Raw genomic sequence first — 24,216 nt, forward strand, 5'->3', positions numbered from 1 at the left:
GATAAAATCAGTAGCTGATCAGTTTGTAAAGTATCTAAAGTGTTTTAGTTTGTTTCTTCTAATTTGAAAATATCCTGTCATTTTTTTTTAGTGAGTTAATACTCGGTATTCTCCAGTATTCGTCATTGGAAATGTTAATCCGGACCGTACACTCTGTAATTATTGTGTGACTGCTTATTACGTCAGTGAGGAAAATAATTAACCTTTAGCAAACAGTGAATTGTAGTGCAGAATTTCTTCTATATTTGCGCATAGGATTACTTGCAATTGGGATATTTCTGTATTTGTCCATTCAAATATTTTCTGTTATTTAAAAATAAGGAAAAAAGAGTATGTGTGCGATATGTTCCACTAATTTCAAAAGCAAAATAGTTCATTCAAAATTAACTTTCGATTAAACAAATGTGAATATTCTGCATTTTGGTGTAGGTTAGTCATATTATGTGGCTCGGACGTTAAATACACTGCTGCACAAGTTTGGTAAAATTATAACTTCTCTTAAAATGATACAAAATATCCGGAGTTAAAGTATATGAACAGAAAATCGATATTTTTCTCCAAATGTTGTCGCAGCGGCGCGACTTGTACTTTGAAGAAAACTATTTTTTTTTTTAAATGCACAACGTCCATTGTGTTTATGCAAGTTAGTTTTGTCCGTCTAAATGCACAGCGATTTATTTATTTTTTTTTTTTTTGGAGAGTTAAAAAGTCATAAAACAAAGCGCATGGAGGTCTACCGCCATAGGAGGAAGAAAACAGCCATACCTTTAATCGTTATATTGTGGGCGACGTCGTGTTATTATTTCCTCTGGCTGTGGAGACAGTGTGGCTGCTTGCTGCAGATTACCGGTGTTGGTGTGAGACGTCAAAAGTCCTACCTGTCCTTCGTGGTCAATAACACACACCTCATGATGAAACTATTGGTGGTTCCACAGGCATGGGCCAGAACAAGTGCTTTAAGAGGAACTTCTGCAAAACAACAAAAAAAGAACAGAGCCCAAATGTTAATGCAAATCTCTCAGAGATGGTCAAGAAACGCAGGTCAGAGGATATCGCTACACTTCCCCTTTTTATGTATTTATGGCATGCCATTAAGCCCGGCTGTCTAGACAGGGAAATAACACCTTGTTTGCCTACAAACAAACCGCCAGCATTGGTGTCCAGCCCCCTATTTATTATTCACAATCTGCTGTGATGTCAAGGTCAAAGTGACTGCATAGTCATGGTCAAGGGTAAATTAGGAGACTCAGAACTTTCCACAACGATTGAAAATGCAGGAACCAGACAAACAAAAACTTGAACTCTGACGGCTTGGGATTCTAGGCAACAACCCCAAAAGGTCTGCAGAAGGTGGAAAGAATGACACAACCCAGCCAACGAGTGGCATATAGAGGAATTAAAGCAAAAACACAAAGCGCACACAGTAACTATAGGTTCAGCCACTAATGTTTCGGAAATAGCTACATCACTCTTGGCCAATGTGGAGGTTTCAGGCTTTCAGTAGAATTAAAGAAAAGCACATGAGCAGTTTTAGTCTTTTATTTATTTCATTTTTAAACCCTTACAACTAATCTACATGTGTTAATTCAGATTAAAAGCTAAAATTATAGACGTGAGAAGGGCTTGTTATGAGGACATTTAACTAACTGCAACTTTAATTTCTCTCAGAATAGTCGTGTCTAAACGATTATTTCCACATATTATTTTGCTCTACTCATTTTCGTAAGTGTAGCTTAAGTAGCCCAACAATGAGGCCTTTACATTTTACGACAAAAACCCTCCCACATCTGTGCATACGTAAGGCTATACAAAACATATCCCTAATGCTTGTGAAATTCGTGAGCAACACTATAGAGACCAGATGTGTAACGCTGCTTTGGACAGAATTCCGCATTAAGCGTATGAGCGCATGGGTATCCTTACTATTAATATGAGGTTAGATGAGTACAACAATGAGTGTTTATGCCACCTGACCGCATTAAATACATCCTCAAATTTATTGCACAACTCACCTGTGCTTATTTCATACTGAAAAAGTTGCAGCAGTAAGCGAAATCCAAATTCGTGCAAGACTATACAAGTGTTATGTGTTGCAAAACTCCTTTTACGCAAGCAGATACTTTGCCTATTTAATGCATTCATGTACCATTAGTATCTTAGAGAAGCAAAATGCAGTATGGATAAATGCCTTAAACACACAGACTGTCTGCTTGATGCACTCTTGAAGGTTGCGGATTATTATGTTGCCATTATAAGACCAACAACAACTAATTTGTACCTGCGGATTATGAAAAAGATTAAAAATAATATCGTGTGGTAACACAGTAAATGTTCCTGTGAGAGTGGAGGCATAAAATCCCTTCATTTGCCTTTCGGCCTGTTTTCAACTTTTGTTCTATTTGACTTACTGCCAAGAAAGAGGCAACACATCTTTGGCATGAACGTTGATTAAAACTACGATGAAAGCTGGTGGAACAGACGAGAATTTCTCCACCCCGCCGACTGAGTTTCTCAAAACGGATCAATCTGGAATATCAAATCATGCAAATTTTAATATAATAGTACTGTCTGGAAAGGTGAATTAGTCTAAATATGATAATCATGGTTTTTGTTCTCAGTTTTTAAGTGAAAGTTTGCAAAACGCACGTCGCTGCTCACTAATCATGCGTAATCGCCGCTTGTTGCCAACAAGATGACGACATGATGCCTAATAATTCTTAATCAAACACTTTGTAGCATAAAATCTTCCCTCTTCCATTCGCTGCTGATGTTGTAGAGGCAAGACGACAGCGATGAGAGCTTTTTGCTGCTTAGGGACACCAGCGATGAAAGGAAATGCTGCAAGCAGGACGGTTGATTGATTGAATATTTGAGCATTTTCTTAATCATCATTTATTTATGAAACACGTTACCAGGACGTAATTCAACACCACAATACAGTTCACATACTGCACCAAAGTAGAAATTACAGGCTTCGTACAAGGCGTGTGATCAGCTCCAATGCTACGCTAACAAAGTCAAAAACAAAATAAAACGATTGTGCATTTATGTGTAATACTCACTGACTTTAATGGTTTACAATCATTCCAGTTGCATGACAGAATCCTTCACTGATAAAGGAAAACATACAGGTTTTGGGATATTCCAGTTTACAGTTCCGCCATACTAGATAATATGAATTAAATAATAAAGGCATTGCACTATACAGATTAACAACATAGCAGCCTTTGTTTTACCCCAGGCTTAAGAGAACATGTTCCACAGAGGAACACAGCTTTTGAAATTCAGATGGAATCTTTTTTTTTCTTTTTAAATCAGTCTTTCTCCTGAAAGTCTGCTCTGTGAGTTTCCTGTTGAAGATGATTAAGTCTCAAGTTCAACGTGTCATCACGCCACAACAATTCTTGTCCATATGGCGATTATCTTTCTAAAAATGCCACCAAACGAACTGTCTCCTCCGTTTGATCTCCCCCGTTGCAAGTCTTAGAATCTCAATCTTTTTGAGATTTGGCTTGAAAAAGAAAACAGGAAAACACGCAATACTTGTCTTTGAAATACAGATATCGTTTTAAATATTATATATTTATATATGTACATTCCTATAAAACAAACGTGAAGTGAATTTTCAGTATATTCACAGTTTTGTTTTTAGAGCATTATCTCTAAATTGAAAACTGGGGGCTTGGTGCCATGGTCGTTGGAGTTGGCGATGGAGCTTAAATTAAAAACAAAAAAGAAAGAAAAAGAAACACTCAGCCAAAAATGTTCTTGAGCCAAGATTTTCAATGCAAGAGGTAAATATATGGCATGATGTTTTGGAAGGTTTAAGTTGCAGTTTCAAGGAGATCGCTTATCAAGTGGTGTGCATGTGATTGTTCTTGGATTTACTGACAAATTTCTTCTCCTTGACTCGTCGGTTTTGGAACCAGATGGTAACTTGACGCTCTGAGAGGTTGGTGGCGGCCGAGATGCGCCTTCTCTTGTCTTTGGTGATGAACTTGCTCGCTGCGTACTCTTTCTCCAGCTCCTTCAGCTGCAGCTTGGTGTAGGGGACGCGCTTTTTACGCCCACGACGATAACTGCTGACTTCAGGCTGCAGGGGCACCACATCTGCCAGAAAAATAGGAAATCAAGGAAAATATTAGTCTATGCGCAAAAACAGTGCAATGTTTTACTTCACAAAACCGGCAAAGTGTCTATTTTTGAAGCTAACTGGGAGATGTCTAGTTTGAAATATTGACTTCACTGCACTGAAATAGAAAAGAAAATGTTTTGAAGTAATATAATTATGTTTCTCTTCGCTGTGTGCGTGTGTGTGTGTGTGCGTGTGTGTGTGTGTGTGTGTGTGTGTGTGTGTGTGTGTGTGTGTGTGTGTGTGTGTGTGTGTGGACGGGGGAGGAGGAGATATTTAGTTGAAGTGAGGATCTCAGGTGTGCTGCACCTGACATGTGGGGGGCGTCTCAGCGGGTTCACTAAATGCCACAACATCCATTGTTTGTTTCTGTCAATGAACTATCACTATCAAGTTACAGCATTGTTTCTAGTGGCCAGTGATCATTGTTTTCTCTTGGACTGCATGTCAATACTTAATCTGCTGTTTGATTATCTACAAGCCACTGTAACAAACGCAGTTAACGGTATCTTAGATAAATCTCTCGTTAAGGCGGTTAATTAAACTGCGGGGTAAGGCTGGGTTAAGTATAAACCACATTATGCCTCCATGTGCGTGCAACCCGCCAGTCTGTGAGAAAACACAAATCCATTTCTGACAGCTAAACTGGAGACAGCTGAAACTTGAAGTTTTTAATAATTATTACGTTTTAGGTATACTTCAAATATAAGTTTAGAAAAAAAAACGTCAAAATGTCACTAGAATTAAGCACTATTTTCCCACATGAATGTATTCCAAATCTTTATTTATTTTATTTAAAAATGGCAGTGGGTGTCTTTTTTGTGCAGGAAACTAAAGCTCTGGGATTACACCCTTTCGCCCAAAGTGGGGATGAGTGCAAGGCAGCCAAAATGAAACATGACTGGACAAGTATGGCAATACCTTCAAACAAATAATGGCAAGCTGTGAGACAAGGAGCTTTTTACTCCTGTGTAATTTTAGTCAGAGGTTTCTCCACACTTATTGTTCATATATAGATATGCTTATGGTATCTTAATTTAGGCCAGTTGATATTCAAACCGCTTTGTATTCTTGCTTGTTAATCTTGCATATTAAATATCTCGTTATAAGTAAACTGAGGGTTATTGAATGGAGCTTACTGTTTTTGCATTTGCTTGCATTTTAAAGCAAAGCAGTTGTGTCTGTGTGTGAGAGCGTCAGTTTGTGTCTCATAGATATGGACAGCGCGCACTTGTGTGTTTGGGCACGTGTGCGCGCGTATTTGACGACGTGCCCGTGCTTGCGTGGCTTGCTCTTGTGTATTTGCAATATAAAAAAGGAAGAAGGAAATTAAAATAGCTACAGATTTCACAAAGATAGTAAACCATTGAAGCAAAAGCAGCAGTCCAGTAAACACTCTGTAAACTGCATACTGCTCGGGCTCCTGTGTCCATAATCAGATGTGATGCATGTTGTGTGATAGTAAGCAAAGTAAAAAAAGGCGAGCCTGAATTATCACGTGAATTAAATTTGTGCTGGTGAACCATTTATGTGACATGATGCAAGTCTGCATGTAATGCTAATGTTAAAAATAAATACTGATGTATGCAGAAGGCACACCGCAGGGCGCTGAGATTTATTGGCACAATCCAAACACAGTAGGCTAGCTAAGTCACTATACTGTCACACAGGGGGCAAAGGTATTAGGTGGTGCTCATTTCTATTCTACGTGACAGAAACTGAGTTACATTCATGCAATCATATGACTGTGCAAAGCAAATGCTCAGAATATCTATGAGTTTTTAAAGGGCCATGCAGCTGAAATAGGCTGCTTGAAGTCACGAATGTGAATTCTTATCATTTTTTATGCACACTTTGCAGAAATTTAATGATGATGTGTTTAATGTCAAACTGAGGCATAGTTCTGCACATAATGGAAGAGATCAGTAAAGTGCACAATAACTGACATTTGGATTGACAGATGTGTGTTTATTCAACACATCCAGCTTCAATGATCCCACTTAGTGAGCTGATGAAGAGACTTTTAGCACGATAAGATTAATTTAAAAATAAGCAATAATATATCAGCTGCTTAAGCATATCTGACTACATTTAAATAAGCATCGAAGTGATGACACAGGCACTAAAAGCCTGCGCTGCTGGACTGATATATGAACCAAAGCCTACTTAAAACGCCTCCAAAAAATCATTAGAATTTGTACATACCTGGGAAAGGTGATTTCCAAAGATGACTTGACTGTGTTTGCTCTTTGGAGCAATACACCTGCCCATCCCAGCCATTGGAGAGAGCCCAGTGCTGGTAGCCCTCCATGGGGATCAAGGCGTCGTGCCGTGGTTCAGGGTGGGCACTGATACTGGGCACTACCGACACGTCCAGATATCCAGGAACAGCCTGATATGAGCTGGCGAAACTCGGGTAGAAGGCAAACTCTTTCGCCCTGGTAGACAGTTCTTCCGTGGGCAGCGCTGTGCTGGGCTCGGCATATTTCTCTGCGGGATGGTACGAGCAAGGCTTCTGCTGCAAGTTCACGTTGTGCGAATGAGATAATCTACAGCCGTAATATGGGTTTCCAAAGGGATAACCGTAACTCAAAGACGCGCTGGATGAAGTCTGAGGAGCGGGACACTGCCGGCCGGTGTCTGGAGAGGAAATATCCGAGTAGACGGAGCCCTGGTGGGTCGCTATGGTGCCAGAATGTCGTCCCAGCGCGGGGTGCGACATCAGGTCCCTGCAGTGGGTCGCAGGGCAATTACCGCTCAGTCCCTCCATTGTTTGGCTTTTATTCTGGTTGTTTTCATTCGGGCTTTTTTCATAAACGTACATCAAGGTGTCCGCCCAGCGTGGATGCAGAACCAGCGAAGTCGTCATATCACGGGCTGCCGATGCTTTTTAAAAGTCGACTACTCCAAGACGGACACCTCATTTCCAACTACATTTTACACCACGCGCATGCGCACACGAGGCCCCTGTGTGTCCACTTCATTAAGAATCTGGCACGTGATACGCTAACAAGTCCTACGAGATTGGGCTTGCGAGCAGGGGCAGAGCAGCCCTTTAAAGACCCACTGCTTCACATGCCACCGTTTTTTCCTGCAGAACACCGACTCATATCATTGGCTTAAATCACCTAGACCCACACCCTTAAAGGGGAGTTGGGATACTTGCAAGATTAGGGCAAACGAAAACAACCTGTGAAATTTAGCCGACTTTAGGACTGCCAGAGAATATACCAGCATATGATACATGTCACAGTTGGTACATGGAAAAATAATAATAATAATAAAAAGAAGTATACATTTCTAAGAATATTTTTGCAACGAATTTTCAGCTTGCGTCTTTACGCACTGGTGCACAAACTTTGGGAGCGACATGACCCGGCCGAAGTTTAAATGTAAATGTATAACAATCAGAAATAATATTTAATCTGGAATCACTGCAATGTAAGCAATTTACTGTCTATCATGTAAGAGTATTTTTAAGAAATACAGAGTTGTGCAAACCGTCCAATCTTATCAGGACTCTTATCAGTCCGCTTTTCCTTTAGATCCGTATCTTCCACTGGGTCACTGTGAACATGCTGACAAGAGATTCTGTGACCAAACCATGCTGTGGAGGAGCCTCTTGCTTTCCCAGTAGTTCTTAACCAAGATGTTAATTAATAATTTTGCCTTTCAGGGGTGGAAATTGTGGAACAAATCAGAACTTTTTAGCACGACATGCTAAAGAGGCATTTTAATCAATTTAAAAGAAAAAACTAAAATTTGACACCAACAGCTTGTGAATGTGTGCATGTATGCGTGCGTGTGTGTGTGTGTGTGTGTGTGTGTGTGTGTGTGTGTGTGTGTGTGTGTGTGTGTGTGTGTGTGTGTGTGTGTGTGGTTTAGGATTAGCAAAGTATGTGAATAAGTGTCGTAGCACCTCAGCAGTAGCAGGCACAAGACGAGATGAAAGCTATTCCAGGTAAGACACCGTCATTACAAATTCCATTTCAGTACACAGCAGCTTTAATTAGAAACAAGCACCCACAATGAATGATAGCTTCCCCTTATTTAAATACAGCTATTCCAGAATTACCTTTAGGCAATGCGATATTTTCCTTTTGAATAATCAGGGTTTCTCCCAAAATCTTTTCAAGCGATATAATTTACCACTACAAGAATCCTAATTTTTCTGTTTTTCTCGTGTGCTGAAGGTTCCAGACGAAACTAAGAAAAAAGGGCCGCTTTTAGCTGGACTGTCTGGAGGCTAAGTATCTTATTTAATTAGATCCCGTGGTAGAAATGCCTAACTATTTCCCTCCCTAGAAGTTTTCCTCTGCTATCTGACGCACGTCCTCCTTCAGATTTGAAGTACTGACTATTGATTGAACCTCCTTTCAAAAACAAAACTGTATTTTTAGTTCGTCTTATTTCTGAGCTCTGCAATCACAGCAGTTGTGGAAATCCTCTAGCCTCTCTCTCCTCTGCACCCTTGGAAAAAAACCTTCTAAGTAAATATTTAAAACGTATCCGTATTTTCAACTTTTAAAATATTAACGATGGGTTAGGCTCGCAATGTATTCACAAAGAAGGCTTTTTGTCTGATGCCTATGCAATGAGTCACTCATAAGGCACGCTACAAGCTGCCCACACGAAGGGCGCGTAGTTTATCAGCATTTGTGCACTGCTGAGCTGCTTTAGGAATAATCAGGCCACGGTTGTGTATTTGTAAACAGCACTAAGGAAGCTGGACCCCCATCGGTCCTCGGACAGAGGCTCTTGTTCTTTTGTCTCAAGGAAATTACAACTGCGAAGGGCTCATCCAAGCAGCAGCTGCACGGAAGTCCAAGGTCAAGGTAAAAAAACGCAGACAAACAGGGTCGTAATCAGAGTCTAGACAGACAAGAATGAACTTCACACTAGAGTATGCATGCAAACTAGCTGTTATTTAGAGACCCTCAACTCTAAAATATCTCAGACCCTCAACTCTAAAATGCTGTGTGTGAGAAGGGGAGCAGAACTCCTAGTAGTTGCTTGAGTTTTTATTTCAAAGATCAGGAGTGTGATAGCTTTTGCGCTGCAGGAAAACCCCGGCAACTTCCAAACTAATGTTTTACTTGAGCAAATGAAGTCTTTTTTTGAAATGTATGAATGAAAGTAACTGACTAAGTTTAGTGCAATTTGTTTTCAAGCAGCCCATCCTGCACACTATCTATAAATACATGCATGTTATGCAGATGCACGGATGATGCAGCGTTCGTCAAATAGGAGATAAAGTGCCACAGAGGTAACAGTCTAAAGTGTTAAACAGACAAACAAATACAGAAGATCTGAATAAGTTACATTTTCTGTTGCAATAACCACAGCCCAAATCATAAGATGCGTCGTTCTGCGGTTTTCTCCAAAACTCACACTGAAAATAAGATTTATTATTCTCATTATCATTGTTTCTGGAAAAGACATAAGAATCTAGCAACATAATGAAGTAAAATATTAAACATAGTGGAAACTGAAGACTTCATAAATTAAGTATTTCCATTTCTATTTCGGTTTTGAACGCACTAATACAATGATTACCCAGTTATGGCAGGGAAAGTAATATAATTAGCTTAATATTAAATATGTAATGGTCTGGCGCGTTTCCACAACAGGAAATTATATACCAAGTGTGCCAGCGACGATTTTTAGCCAGGATGTAACATCCGCCCTGCAAATAATGAATGATAATAAAATGTAAAACATATTAAACTTTAACAGTTAACTTTTAGAATTCATTATCTTTCATCAACAGTGGACTGAATGTAGACACACAGGTGGATATACATACATACATACATACATACATACATACATACATACATACATACATACATACATACATACATACATACATACATACATACATACATACATATATATATATACATACATATATATATACTTTTACGCACGTCCGAAGTTTCACATAGCGGGGACATTTTAGATTGAATAGCATCTAAACTACACCATAGTGACATTTAGAAATAAAAAATTTAGCAACCTATAATACGGACATTATTTTCTTACCCCATCCTAAACTTTAACTTCATGGCAGGGATGTTTTTGGTCTCGCTGCGTATTTACCTGTTTATGCACATTTGGAAATCTGAAATTAAATTAATGGAGCAGACCACAATGGAAATATTTAGCTGGGCTTTGATTTTTATTTAGGTACACTACAGTATATTCCATTTCCTAAAACTCGACCAGCAATGCATGAACGAAAGGAAAAAATGCATCAATAACATATAACCACATTACAAATTTAAATGAAACACTGCGAGGTAAAACTGCACCTATGTGGCTTTAGTAAAACACAAATTGTCATCACACACTTGAAGATTTTACCTAAGTATAAAAAAAAGCTACTGCGTCAGTTTTAAGTATTTCAAATGAGTACTTAGAAGTACTCTGCATGCTTTCCTGCACAGTTTGTGGGAGATCGTCAATGCAAAAAAGCGTCTATTTTTACGCACATTTGGAAACGCAACACATATCCAAAGCTAAGTTCAATAATTCCTCCTCACTGTGTTTTCACTTATTCCAGGACCTGTTAACAGAAATAACCATCAAAAGGCCTAACTTGACAACCAGCCATGATGTGTTGCTGCAAATATTTTTGACAAGCAGACATGATGTTCCTCAGACAGGCCCCTGTCAGACGGGAAGAGCGCCTGTCTCCTGCAGAGGTTTGTGGGGGGAGGGGAAAGCATCCTTCCCCATACAACTGCTGCCTACCTGGGGCTTCCGCACTCAACAACTGACTGCATATGCACATGACTGAGCCGACGAATGTTAAGCAAGCAGAATTTGCCTTTACAGCATGTGCAGCCAGCGCCATTTCGATCCTGCAGCACTACGCTCAATGCAACACTATTGCAGCTGATTGTACTCTACCCCCCTCATTTCCAAATATGTCAGGTAAATAACGACAGCAACCAAAGCCTCCAAAGGAAACAGGTGAAATTTTCACATTGGTCACTTTTTTTTTCGTCTTGATCTGTGGAAAAGCCACATTTCTGCAGTGCAGCCGCCCGTCATACTAACTTTGAGACTGAAATCTTTGAGCATTGTTTAATAGGTATCATTCCTGCAATATATTGTCAAACATTATCTCACCGGTATTGGAAGTGATGCAAATCCCCGGGTATTAAAAATCAGTCTTTGAGGAGACGATGTACCGATCCAAGAATGTGTTGACAGCTTGCAGGTAGAGTCTGCACCATGCATCCTGAAATCAGGTTGCGTTTATGTTTACGAGTTTCCAGCCAGCTTCAGGCTTTGCAGAGATTGAACCATTTTATAATCAAAGTAAACCGACCGGTAATTCCGCACTGAACACTGGACTTTGACTGCCAGTCAAAATAACCTAACAGACTCGCGTACTGTAGCACAGGTCATAGTCCTCCTGGTGCTTTTTCACACATTTTAGTAAACTAGCCTTACTTTGGACACGTCGAGTGTATGGACAAATTAAATGGACCAATATCCGACTGCAAACATATATATCATAGTATATCAAGACTGATGGAAGCTGTGCGTGGGAGTCATGAGCTCTTGGTCGGGCACGTTGCAAACACTGCATTATGGCTTGTAGTAATGTAACATTTACATCTGCAAAATAGTGATTTTTTTGGTTCTTTTGGTAATTTATATCATTTATTTTGTCAATGTGCTTATCCACTGACCCGTGTATGTATGCGTTTGAGAGAGTTTCTGTGTGTGTGTGTGTGTGTGTGTGTGTGTGTGTGTGTGTGTGTGTGTGTGTGTGTGCGTGTGTACATAAAAGAAGGTGGGCTGTTGTTCAACAAGCAGGAGAGCAGAGCAGCCCACTGTCATGAAAACATTCCTACAAAAACTAAAATGGTATCTCAATTTGGTACTTTCTCATGCAGGCTGGGTTTAATTTAGGCAGTGATCAGAAATGTTCAGAATCGTGAAATCCAAGACCAGTGAACTTCTATGCCAACCAACGGCCGGGGCTCCAGAAGGCATGTGATTTTTGTCAAGAAAAAAAAATCCAAAGCGTGGTTTAAAATATATAACTAGGGCAGTGATAAACAGAACGAACTGGCAATGCAATAAGTGGGAGCGAGATAATTAAACACAATCGTCCATATGCGTAAATAGATCACTGTGAGCATTTTTGTTTTCTGTTTCAAGTCGCGCCAAGCTCCACAAACCCCCAGTGATCGCATTTCCTATATCTTGCCTGCATATGCATGAGCACATCTCAGAATGCAGGTCCGACACTAATACACAACATTTGTAACAACTAGTGAAAACATACTGCAGGCAAAAGCCTCACGGGTTTCAAAACGCCAATCCACTGCAAAACTGTAATCTGGTTTCAGGAGCTGGAAGCCATGTTTGCCAAGCAAACCGAAATTAGCTTAAGTATTCGTGAAACGACTTACAGTGAATAGAGGACACAAAAGTGTCGAGTTTAGGCCATATGAGGTGTGGGGGGAAATAACCCCCCTTAGACGGACTTTACCCACCAACACCTTCTTATATGATTCTTATAGAGTCTGCATAATCTTGGCGAAGTTAGTATATGAACAGCACTGCACATCTAAGCAGAGGCTGAAAAGAAACCGAATTGAGCGTCTCTGAAAATCTGATATCTCTTCGTGTTGGTCGACGGCTTCTTTTGGATTACAATCACTAACAGGTTTGGGCATCTTTTTATTATTTATCACTGATCATTTACATTATTTACAGTAGTATATCTGCTGTTGAGCAGCAAGGCATGGATATCACCATCTACAATATACTTTAGGCATAATTTACGTTGGATTTGACACGTTCAACCTCATCTAGAGCAGGTAGAAAGGATGGCTGTGGCTAAACCGCAGAATAAAGCAGGCCAGGCGGAGGCGCGCCCAGAGGACACAGGACAGGCTGGCAGACCACCACAGCAGCCAGGCCACAGTGGATTTACAAAATACATCACAGGCTTTGCAGCCTTTATATTTAGGACACTTATCATTCAGCTGTTATACCAATGATTCATCGCTCGACCCTGGCTGCAAAGGATTTCTTAAAATCAGACTTAATAATCTGATGTTCTGCGCGTCGTTTACGCAACACAAAAAAATTTAAAATTCTAGAAAAAGTCCTAAACTGCAATGAAATGGTCAGGAACACAACACCAGTTTATTGACGAGAATTTTAACCGCAAACATTTGTAGAATTTGGAGCAATTTAGATGCCTGGCTACATAAGCATAACCACAGAAATAGATATAAACATCTGGGAGACTGATTTCATAAGTTGAACAGGACAGTTCCTATACAAATGTGAGCAACTTTAGACATGAGATTCTTGCAGCTTTATATGAACTAAGTTGGCAACAGCGGCGCTTGAAATCATCACTCATTACCCACAGTCTCCAAATAAGCTCTGCTAATATAGACCAAATGTTTTTAATACAACGTTTGACACACAATATTTTATTATATATTTGTTTGGCTTATGATACCAAGATATTATCACGAAATGTCGTTTAAAATGTGCTCAAATCTTTGGTGTACAGCTGTTTAAAATGCGTGCTGCGACCATACATTCTTACTTGTCCTGCTGCAGTGCAGAGGATGAACGGGTGAGAATGCAGACAGAATAAATCCACACTTTGACGCGTCTCGTCGGAAGTCCAAGTTCAAGTTAAGAGAGGCGGTCGCTCCATCCGCCCAGACGGCAAAACAAAAGACACACACGTTCATCATTAATCATCTCTCAAAGAGGAAAGCCCTCATCGGCATATTTTAGGTTCACTGAAAGGGGTCCAACCATGTCGATAGTGTGTTTTAATCTTTTTTAAGGTTACATTTGTTGTCAAAAATAGATCTCTGGGAAACTAAGTTTCCTTCCAATCAATATATGTTGGAAAATGCAAAGTTTTCAATGGTTTAATGTGTATGTTCCAGCTGATTATCACGCTGATCAAACCGAACCACTTCAATAATGTGATGTTTTTTAAGGTTATCATATTTTCAATAGGCAACTTTAAGCAAACTGTGGCTGGCCTTTCAGCACCAGAGGAAACAGTATCAAAATAACCTTCAAGGGTATCTTCATAAATATTGAGGCTTGCGTAATAGGCCAGTTTCTACACTACTTGGATTCGTGTTAATGTGCAGTACAGCCTGTAACACCACGCAGCCTGCAAAGTGTTCATATGGAAAATGTGTCACAATGCTGACAGAGGTCCGAGGACACACGCTATGAATGTTTGTGAGCTTAGGACGCCGCTGCATCGCCTTCTGACAAAATGTGCAGGCAATTGTGTTAAATAAAAACTGGTTCTAAAGGCAAACAAAAGGTCAGTGTATAAAAAGAGGAAAATTAAATCACTGTTTTCTGAACAGTGGATCAGAGCATCGCAGATTACATATTTCTTTAGAACAATATAAATACATTTTACACGATTAAGATGTGCATTTTCCTCTGAACCATATATTAATTCAAGCTTTTCAACTGTAATGTGCCATGCAGCTTGGTTATTATTACTATTATTATTATCATTAACCTACTTTCTGTGTCATCACAAAACTTTTGGAATGAACTGTATTACTTGAATTACACCCCAACTGATACACTAGCATTGCTTTACGTAGATTATATTCTGCTGTGCAAAATGTCAACAATGATCCCAGCTATTATCGGTATACGCAAATTGTTTATTTACACAGCCCACCGTGTGAAGCCCACTTTGCTTTAAGACACCAAATAAAAAATCTGGGAAATTTACTGGAAGCGATTTTAAGGACAACAACTTCCTCATCCAGCGTGCAGCAGGTCAACAGCGACAGTGTGGAAAGTCTAAAATCAAATAGGTAGTTGGTTTGGAGGAGCTGCGAACTGGAAAATTATGTCAGCACCTGCTTGTTGTTGGTTAAGTCGTTGTGATGCAGGAAATGTTAAAGTGAAATGGTGCACAGGAAGCCACATTGAATCACACGAACAAGGCAAAAAAGTAAAAGGCACCTAACGTGGCAGGGCTATTAATCTGAATTGTTTCTAAATATCTTATGTAGGAAACATCCACGGCAGTCGGTTGTAGACAGAAGCACCGGGACCACGCTTTATACAGTCATGTTCATGACAGAAAACCGTCAAGCATTCGAAAAAAATAACTACATTGGGATTAAAATATTAGACATTACGTTATTAACGTTTTTTGGTTGAATCGCAATCTAATCCAGCCGATGCACGTTGCTGTGGGTATATGCTTCCATCTTGATTCAGGCAAAATATGAAGAGTTTTAAATAAATGTATGTATGTAAATAAATATATTTTAACTCAAGCCAGACTTTTGAAAACGTTTTGAAGTTCAGAACTTGACGTTTACCACTGATTATGTGAATTCAGCGGGTTTAATTTTGACTTCAATAGCAAAAATCGGACAAAAACATCAGTTTTTACACGAGCTTAGTAATAGGTTTACAGATATAAAGGTTAATTTGAACTATTTTTCCTTGGGTTAAGCTATATTGTGGATCTGGGGCTTCATACATTTAGATAATTCCAAAAAGACGAGTACTTTCATGCAATTTCGACGAGTTGCAGTGAAGCAACGTTGTTTAAAATGAGCAGAGGCATTTGTGTGCATTACTGCACCTATCTGCTATCAATCATATGTGCGACTCACGCAACTATTGGCGCATACCTTGCAGCCTCTGCGTCATACCCTTGAGGTAAAATGAAGTCATTAAACTGTAAATTTTTCCCCAATGTTGTCACGTGCTGTTCTCTTCAGTCATTACAATTCAACCACAACAAAGAACCAATATTAATAATGATTAAAAAACGTATTTACGGAGGAGTTGGAGAGCGAGAAAAGCACAAAGAGCAAATCCAAAATTAGCAGGCATTTGGAGATTTCGATTGGGAAGTCTTTTCAGAGCTCAGAGACTCTTGGTGATTAAAAAATGCAAATGTAGGGAACGCCATTTCCAGCATAAGAAACTAAAAGTAGAATGACTTGCTATATAAAATAAACTGACCTCCTCCAGGTCTGAGCTAAATGCCCTCTGTCATGCGTATTGGGCAACAAATAAACATGGCTATCCTGCAAACTGAAGGGCTTAAGGCTTGAATTGATATCTTTGATTTAATTTAAAACTTCCTCCAGGTCACTAGTTTGATGTAGTGTAACAGAAAAGAGAGTTGAAGGCAAAGCAGGCCTAACCAAAGTGGAATTACATCGTTGATTTTGTGCTGTCGCCTGCTGTCTGAGCGAGTCTACACACTTCATCACAGCTCCTGCGGCTCTCCATTATTTTCCAGCACTCCCTGCAATGGCCTAAACGGGCTGAGACGGATTGATGGGTTAACGACGCAAATTAATCCACAGACCAAAAATCAGCGGTTCACCGGTTCCGGTGTATTGCTCGCATTATAAAGATGAGCAAGGGGAAGTTCAAGTTCAAAGTCCCTGAGCTCAGACAGAGCTGGGTGTGCTCAGGAGAGGACACCCCTCACCTCTATCACCTCGCTCGTAAACCAAAACAGTAGCCGTCTGTATAAGCGAGGTTCAAATCAGATCCTACCGAAAAATAGATTCATCAAAAACTTTTATCTGAGCCGCAAGACAAAAAAAGAAAGAAACTGCGAGTCTGCCGATCGATCTTCCCACAGAGGACTAATGCATTACAAGTCCTGCCCATAACGCGCTTTCTGTAAATAATATTATGTTAAAGAAGTTGGCTGTGGATAAATAATATTCTATATCAACATTGCACTATGTTGAATATTTAACTGAATGTTATTTTTCTGTTGTTTTAAATCTGAACGTCATCAGTAATTCTGGCTGCACTGTGTAATCCTCATGAATCGGACTCAAATAAAGCGAAAAAAATATCGATTATCACACCTGATTCTATTTCAGATTCGATTTTCTTATAAATATTAGTCTAATCTGTCGTCTTTGGCATCGTCTATGAGCAGAAACGTGTGTGAAACTGTCTGAACCGTAAGGTATCCGGTTAATATATATATCATTTCTAATCGGATTTTGAACGCATTAAAAAGAAGCGCACGATTAAACAAAGACAAATTGAGTAATAAGAATATATAAACACCCTATAGAAATTACATACAATTTAAAAATAATAATTAAACTCATATCCTCATTAGATTTAACTTCTGACTTCGTATCCAGGTCCCGTTTGCTCCTTATTTTGTTGTTTAAACTGATGATTTGAACAATCTCTGCATCTTTTGTCGACGTGAATTTTTCCATAAATGAAACGTAAACACAAACCAAATGCAGCCCGAGAAATTTAAGCACTTTAATAAAAATATTCAGGGGAGTAATTGGGTGAAGGAAAAACCACATTCTCACACTATTTCTTCCTGCGTGGGATTTTTATGGAGGAGCCAACAAACTCCAAAAAACTTCGGACGCTGAACTGTGCTACTGGATCACCAGAAAAGTGCATCGGCCCTTTAGAGCTTCAATTAATTTTCGATTTAATTGGATAATTAACGAGTGAAGAGGCTATAAAATAATCCGCATCGCTAAGACATTAAATGCGTCAAAGGGTTTTACATGTTGTTATATGGCAATTATTTGGAGACTAAGACACAGGGAACAAATTAACACGCTATATCAGGCCATCCGACTAATTTTAACCTGTTGACTAATAATGTAGAGAGGAAGGCAATGCAACAAATACAATATGCCAGATATAATATGGAGCCGAGAGAGAGAATGTGAAGAAAAATTAAATCGACTGTTTCAATCATCTGGCCATATATAGTTCAAAATATTTAACATGAGATACTAATATTAATGTTTCATTCCCCGCACTACCTAACAATAGGCAGTAAGGTACAATGTTCCAGGAAAAGTGCATTCATTAACAAATGACAGAAAGGTTTTGATGTTTTCAACCTATTTTTAAAACATCACAAACATTCCAGATGACTCAGATTTTTTATTCAGGAAGTTATTTCTTGTAAAAATGCACATATAGGAAGCAAAAAATGCAAAATGACCAGATGAGTGTATTAATATACATCAAACTCATCTAATATTTTAGTATTTATGGTCATTTCCATCAAAGAACTGAATTTAATGGAAATGATGTAAAGTTTCTATTCAGGACTTTAATAAAGGTTTCAGATTTTCAACAGACTGAACACATAGACACTGTACAGAACCTTAAGCTGGGAAGCAGATAAAATGTTCTAATAAATCATCTAATTTTTCACAGTGCATCCTGGTGGTCCACCAAACACCTCCCTGCATAACTCCGATGTGTAAATGGTTCTCTTAAGCCTGCTTTGACTGTTGTGGAATCCTGGAAAGATCCCAGTGTAGAGAAATTTGTTCATGACCTTGCACAAGGTCAGAGTAAACACAAAAAGACCATTTAGTTTGGTTGAATTTGGCCAAGAATCTGGAGAAGTCATTTCCAAGTGCCAGTTGAGATGTACAGTATTGGAAGCAATTTAATGTTTATCCGTCCAATCTTTCCACATACACTGCCAGTTGCATTCCGAAAACTGCAGATTGAACTGACTGAAAGGCGCTAGCTTTAAAAGCTAAAGAAATTGATCGGGTGGTCGGCTTTAAGCTGGACCCAGATGTGACTTGCAGGCTGCGAGCATCACTGTTTTGAATCAATCAGGAACTGCTGTTGTACAGTGCAGTTGTTTTCAATACATTTCTTTAAGCAGTCAGAATCATTCTATACCTAAAACTGTACTGACTGAAAATAGGATTTTGCAGAAGTTGAGAATTTTGTATGCATAAAGACTCCCTTTGTGACAGCCCTGATCTAGTGTCCCGTCTCTATTTGTGGAGTTTTAAAACACTTTTCACCAAACTGGAGATGCTATGTATGGATAAGACTGGCAGTACTGCAAAACTACTTCTTTTCTTTAATGTAAGTCATCATAATTTAATAATGCAGTAACATAATAATAGCAGAATAACAGTTTCAGTGTAAACAATAAGCAGATTTATGTAAAAATAAAATGCAATGTTAATTGAATTATGATATTATATAATGCAAAATTCTATTACTACACAATTGATTTTCCTGTTTTGCTTTTCATCTCTGAGAAACTCCAGCATTTGGTGCATGTATTGTTTCACATCTACCAGCAATGCAGGATGACAACAACAAAACAATTCGAAGATTCAATAGAGTCCTGTGCAGATTTTAATACTTTGCTTTGTTTTACATAGAGCAAAAATACTGTGTTGTGTTGCAGGTCTAACATCTTTATTTTGTTGATGTATGAAAGTTAGAAATCTGATACAGCCTAAGAAAACAACTGTACACTTTCTGAAATATGTTTAAATGTTAGAGCTTTTTCAGATACAGTGCACTGCACAGTGCACAATGTCTCTGTTATGCCTATTTGTCTGCAGCTTAAATATCTAAACAGTTAGCGACATAATTAGTTATGATTTACATCAGAAATGGTGGAATAACAACAATTATCAAGTATCACAAAAAAGTGTTGGTGTGATATTAGTATTATTTATATTGTCTCTTATTTTTTTCTGCCGCTGAAAATTTACAACTGGATAATACATAAGTGAATGACTGTGACTGTAGATAAGGTGTTTAAAGGAACACCTGCATTGGTTACAAAAATAAACTTTGACTTTGAGATTTTACACAAAGATCTGTGTTTCATTGAACTACAATGTTATATCCACAATTTCTCTTACTGAAATAAAGAAATAATAATCAGATATTTGAATTGTGGCTATAGGCATGGTGGAATGACCGAAAAAAGGACATCAAATTAGACTTTGTTAATTTGATAATTAAATCTTTGCGATAGCTGCACAAACATTACAGACATCACATTTTGAGAACTATATTTAGAGACACACCAGAAGAGATTCCCATAGATTCTCACGGCCACAGGACTACCCCCTCACACATACACATTGACTTGACTGAGCAGTTTGAGGGACATTGATGGGCACTCTGGGTGGACCGTTTTTGTTTATGTATATTTCAGCACATCCTGTCAATGGGACAGGGAAAGTTGTTATCTGCTCGTTCTCATACTGCATGAGGGTATAATAAGAGTTGTTTACAGATTGAAAAAAAAAGTCTCCAGGTGTTCCAAATCTTTGGTGGCATGAAAGGGAAACTCCCGATGAATACTTTAAATAACAAGATAAGATCACATTTTTGGAGATATTCAGTACCATTTCCTGTCAAGCAGTCCTTGTCACAAGTTCTTACATCTTAGAACAAAGCCATACGTCCTCAAAAGCACTTCTCTGCTTTAGCTTTTTCATCATCTCTTTTTTTCTGCATTTAGAAGAGCAGCACAACTATAACATGCTGTATATTTACGTCCTGTAGCCCACATATCATTCATTATATCCAGTTTAAGTTATACTGACAGTTATCATGTACACAGTGTACACTGGCAAACCTGCATATTTTAAGTAAATATGTACAAGCTTGTGAGGCATTCTGTAGACCAAATAAATGCAATTATGTATGCCATCTTGTTCGCATCACTGTAATGTCAGTATGACAAATAAAGGAAATGCATTCCAGTTAAGAATTCAGTTTATTTTTCATTCTTGTCTATGTAAGGTGACATTTTGGTGCAGACAGTTAAACTAGAATCCATCTCTACTTTCAAAATGTGTCTCATACAGCTCTTTTTCTCTACAAGATTTATGCACGACCTACTTTTCATTTTTACAATTTTACTTAGTGTGTTTTACTGTTCAAACTGTTAAATGCCTACCTCCTGCACTATACTGCCACATTATTTTTCTTTTCTATATCTATTATTTACTTATCTCTTATTATTCTAATTAATGTTTATGACAGTAAATCAATATTTGGTTAAAAAAAAATCATTTGCAGTGTCAAAGTCTGCTTCACTAAACAATTCATTTCAAACTCTGGAGTACTTTAAGTCCAGCTGAGTCAGCCTCGCTGACAACAACTTCCAAGTGGCTACAGCAGGTTTTACATACATTTTATGGCTTGAAGACAAATAAATCTTGACCGGTTTTTCTCCCCCTCCTCACCTTACCTTGCAGCCATTACTTCTACGCTTTTGTTTCTTGCTCTGTAAGATGCAGAAGTTAAAATGAGCTTGGAAGTCTGCCCTCTCTGTCACTGATGTCCTGGGGTGTGAGTTTGAACAGTGGTTTTACGAAAAGTAAAGTTTAAGATACTTCTGCTTAAGCTGTAAATTAGGTAATAAAGTATATTGTGCGTGTAGGACTTTAGTTTTGTAGCTACACAGAAAGCTGAGAATGTTATATATAAATATATATATATATATATATATACATACACACACACACACACACACACATATATATATATATATATAAATATAAATATATATATATATATATATATATATATATATATATATATATATATATATATATATATATATATATATACACATATATACATATACATATATTGAATTATCCAAAAATAAATCAATCTTGGAAGTCGGTCTCCAATGAACTAACAGAGGAGAAACTTGGCATCTTGACTAAAGCAAATTAACAATTAATTTTCAACTACAGGAAAGAAATACCCAAAAGAACAAGACATAACATCAATAAAGAGATATAGACTAGAAAAAACTATTTTTAAGTGACCATTTTCTTTACATTTAGTTATACTAAGAGCAATGGAGAAGGTATTTCTAATCAGCACAGAGAAAAACATAAATCAAAATTACTAGCAATATCTGCATTCTTTTGAAAGACCGGCATTGGATAGAAAAATAACTTCATTTACTACCATATATACCACATAAGGTTTCCTTAAAGTATTGAATATGTTTTTACTATGATGTGGTTACCTGCTGGGTGTGGAGTGGAGCTATATGTGGAAGATCTTGGGGCTGTTCAAACACATGGCATCCCAGCTGCCCGTTACTCGGCTGTGACTTCAACAGCAGCAGCAGCTATAAAACAGAATTAAAGTAACATTTAAGGAGAATGCACTAATTTACTAGATTTGTTTCCAGATGCAACTGTTGACAGTGAAACAAAAATATGAGGGCAAACAATGTAAACAAGGTAAAATAAACGACAAGGTATTTTGTTGGTTGGTTTGACGTAACAGATGCCACTGGAAGTAATGTAAAGCAGGGAGGAATGCATAAAACACAACAGCAGCACAATAAATACTAAACAAATAAAGAAAACAAAGGATTTCTGTACCAACAAATAATCTAATATAATAGAATATTCTGCAAATCACCTAGTACATTCTACATAGTACATGGTTATCGACCTAAAAATTGCTTAAGGCGAAAAAATATCATTTACATGGCAGCAAATGTTGAGCATCATAATCCTAAACTCATTCTATGTAGTGGACTATAGCACTGTGGCTGTGTGGTGCCATGCTCATGTATTTCAATTGCGCCTCAACAGTAGGTGGTAACCATGAAGGCCCAACATTATTACGCTTTAGCTAGGCAGCAGAGCGAGTGTCCTCGCCACAGAAAATGACTGACCAAACATTTGTGGCAACTAAAAAACTTTCATTTTTAAAAGGCTTGCTACATTTGGTCACCAATACTTTTGTGACTTCTCCAAAAAGTACGAATTGCTGCAATTTGGATTATTGTGTCACTCCTGATTTCTGCTGTGTTGTTAGAGCTGTATTAAGTGCCTTCACAAACTGGAACACTTTTACTGCGAGACAGCTGAATGAAGTGTCGTCTTGGCGACCGACTGCTGCTGAGTTTTTTTGTCACACTGGTGACGTGGTTCAGTGGAAGGCAATGTCAGGCTGTTGGTCAGTCTACTACTTCAGTCGTGACAGACGTTTTTCAACTACTACAAGATGGAGCACAAAAAAATTTTGCAGACACCCATAGCACCAGGAGGATGAGGCCTACTAACTTTGCTGATCATTTAGTTTCCATCGAGCAGGTTAATATGACTGATTTCTAGAGAAATGTCTCCATCCAGATTGACATATAATCATGGAGTGACAGTCACAGTGGATCTCACGATAGATCCTAATGACCTTGAAGATCATGAGATGTGCCATCTACCACAACAATGAGATGCTTGTCAATTTCGTGCTTTCCTAACTGCCACCTCTATCATTTCCAATTTTTCAGTCTTCTGTGTACCAGTTGCATCCTGGTTACCTTATTAATTTGTCACTGAAGTATTAAATACTATTTTTCTGCTTTAGTTCCAACATCAGTCCCATAACAATAAAACATCATTCTTTAACATCTCATTTGTAGACACATATCCATTTATGGCACATTGGAACTGCCTTCCTGCCTACAAAGCCACTATATATGTAACTGTGCTAAATGTGTGGTATGATTCAACCTCACGACTCCTCAAAGCACAGTGTTGCCATACAGTGACAATAAGGCTAGTTTGTGGATATTTTGTGCATCTATTGAAAATATATTCAGCTACAAAGTTGGTCTATATAGCCATGCAGCGACGAAACTAACGACAGAAGAAAATACGTAAAGATGAGGCAAAGATTAATTAAAGTTAAATTAATTAATTATATCAACCTTTACCTTCACAAGTGTAAGATACAGACTTAAAAAAACAAAGTTTATGAAAAAATGCATAAAAATGTTTACTTGAATAACCTATTAATCGTTTGACAAAATCAAACAGTGACTATTTTGATAATCTTAAAAATGTTGAATTTCTCAAATGTTCAATTTCAATATTTTATAAGAATTAGGATTCAAGATTAAAGAGTTTTTTATTTGTCACGTGCCCATACAGTATGTGCAGTGAAACGCAAAGTTAAAGTTAGAAAAATTAGAAATAGATTTGATATTGGACAAAAATACAGAAAATAATGGTGAATTAATCAATTGTTTTCCATTTTTACCTCATTAATCTTATACAGTAAGGACAGTATATGTATTTTTTTAGGAATTATTCTGAGATGCTCAGAATTTTATCTTAGTGCATTTAATTCTCGTTTTGGCAAATAAACTACATTTGTCAGGACAACACCGACAAGGTGGAAGTCAAAATGTCAACAAGTCCTTACATAGCCTCACCAAAAGCTCATTTTCACAACTATGCTGC

General features: G+C 38.1%; 1 protein-coding gene and 1 long non-coding RNA gene across 2 annotated transcripts in view; both read right to left on the bottom strand.

The window, feature by feature from the left end:
* Nucleotides 1–769: 769 nt before the first annotated feature.
* The window catches only part of LOC129349490 (uncharacterized), a 51,026-nt gene continuing 27,579 nt past the window's right edge, over nt 770–24,216 (bottom strand). The window contains exons 2-3 of the long non-coding RNA XR_008602515.1: nt 21,984–22,088; nt 770–969 (exon numbers count right to left, since the gene is read on the bottom strand). This is a non-coding gene — a long non-coding RNA (uncharacterized LOC129349490). The remainder of the gene's footprint in view (nt 970–21,983; nt 22,089–24,216) is intronic.
* hoxc13a (homeobox C13a) lies at nt 2,858–7,156 on the bottom strand. The gene is made up of 2 exons (XM_023289667.3): nt 6,338–7,156; nt 2,858–4,110 (listed from the first exon to the last, which is right to left on the bottom strand). Exons 1-2 carry the CDS (start codon nt 6,999–7,001, stop codon nt 3,854–3,856), a joined length of 921 nt encoding a protein of 306 aa, XP_023145435.1. The 5' UTR covers nt 7,002–7,156; the 3' UTR covers nt 2,858–3,853.

This window comes from Amphiprion ocellaris, chromosome 8 (genome assembly GCF_022539595.1).
Source record: "Amphiprion ocellaris isolate individual 3 ecotype Okinawa chromosome 8, ASM2253959v1, whole genome shotgun sequence".
Lineage (NCBI taxonomy): Eukaryota > Metazoa > Chordata > Actinopteri > Pomacentridae > Amphiprion > Amphiprion ocellaris.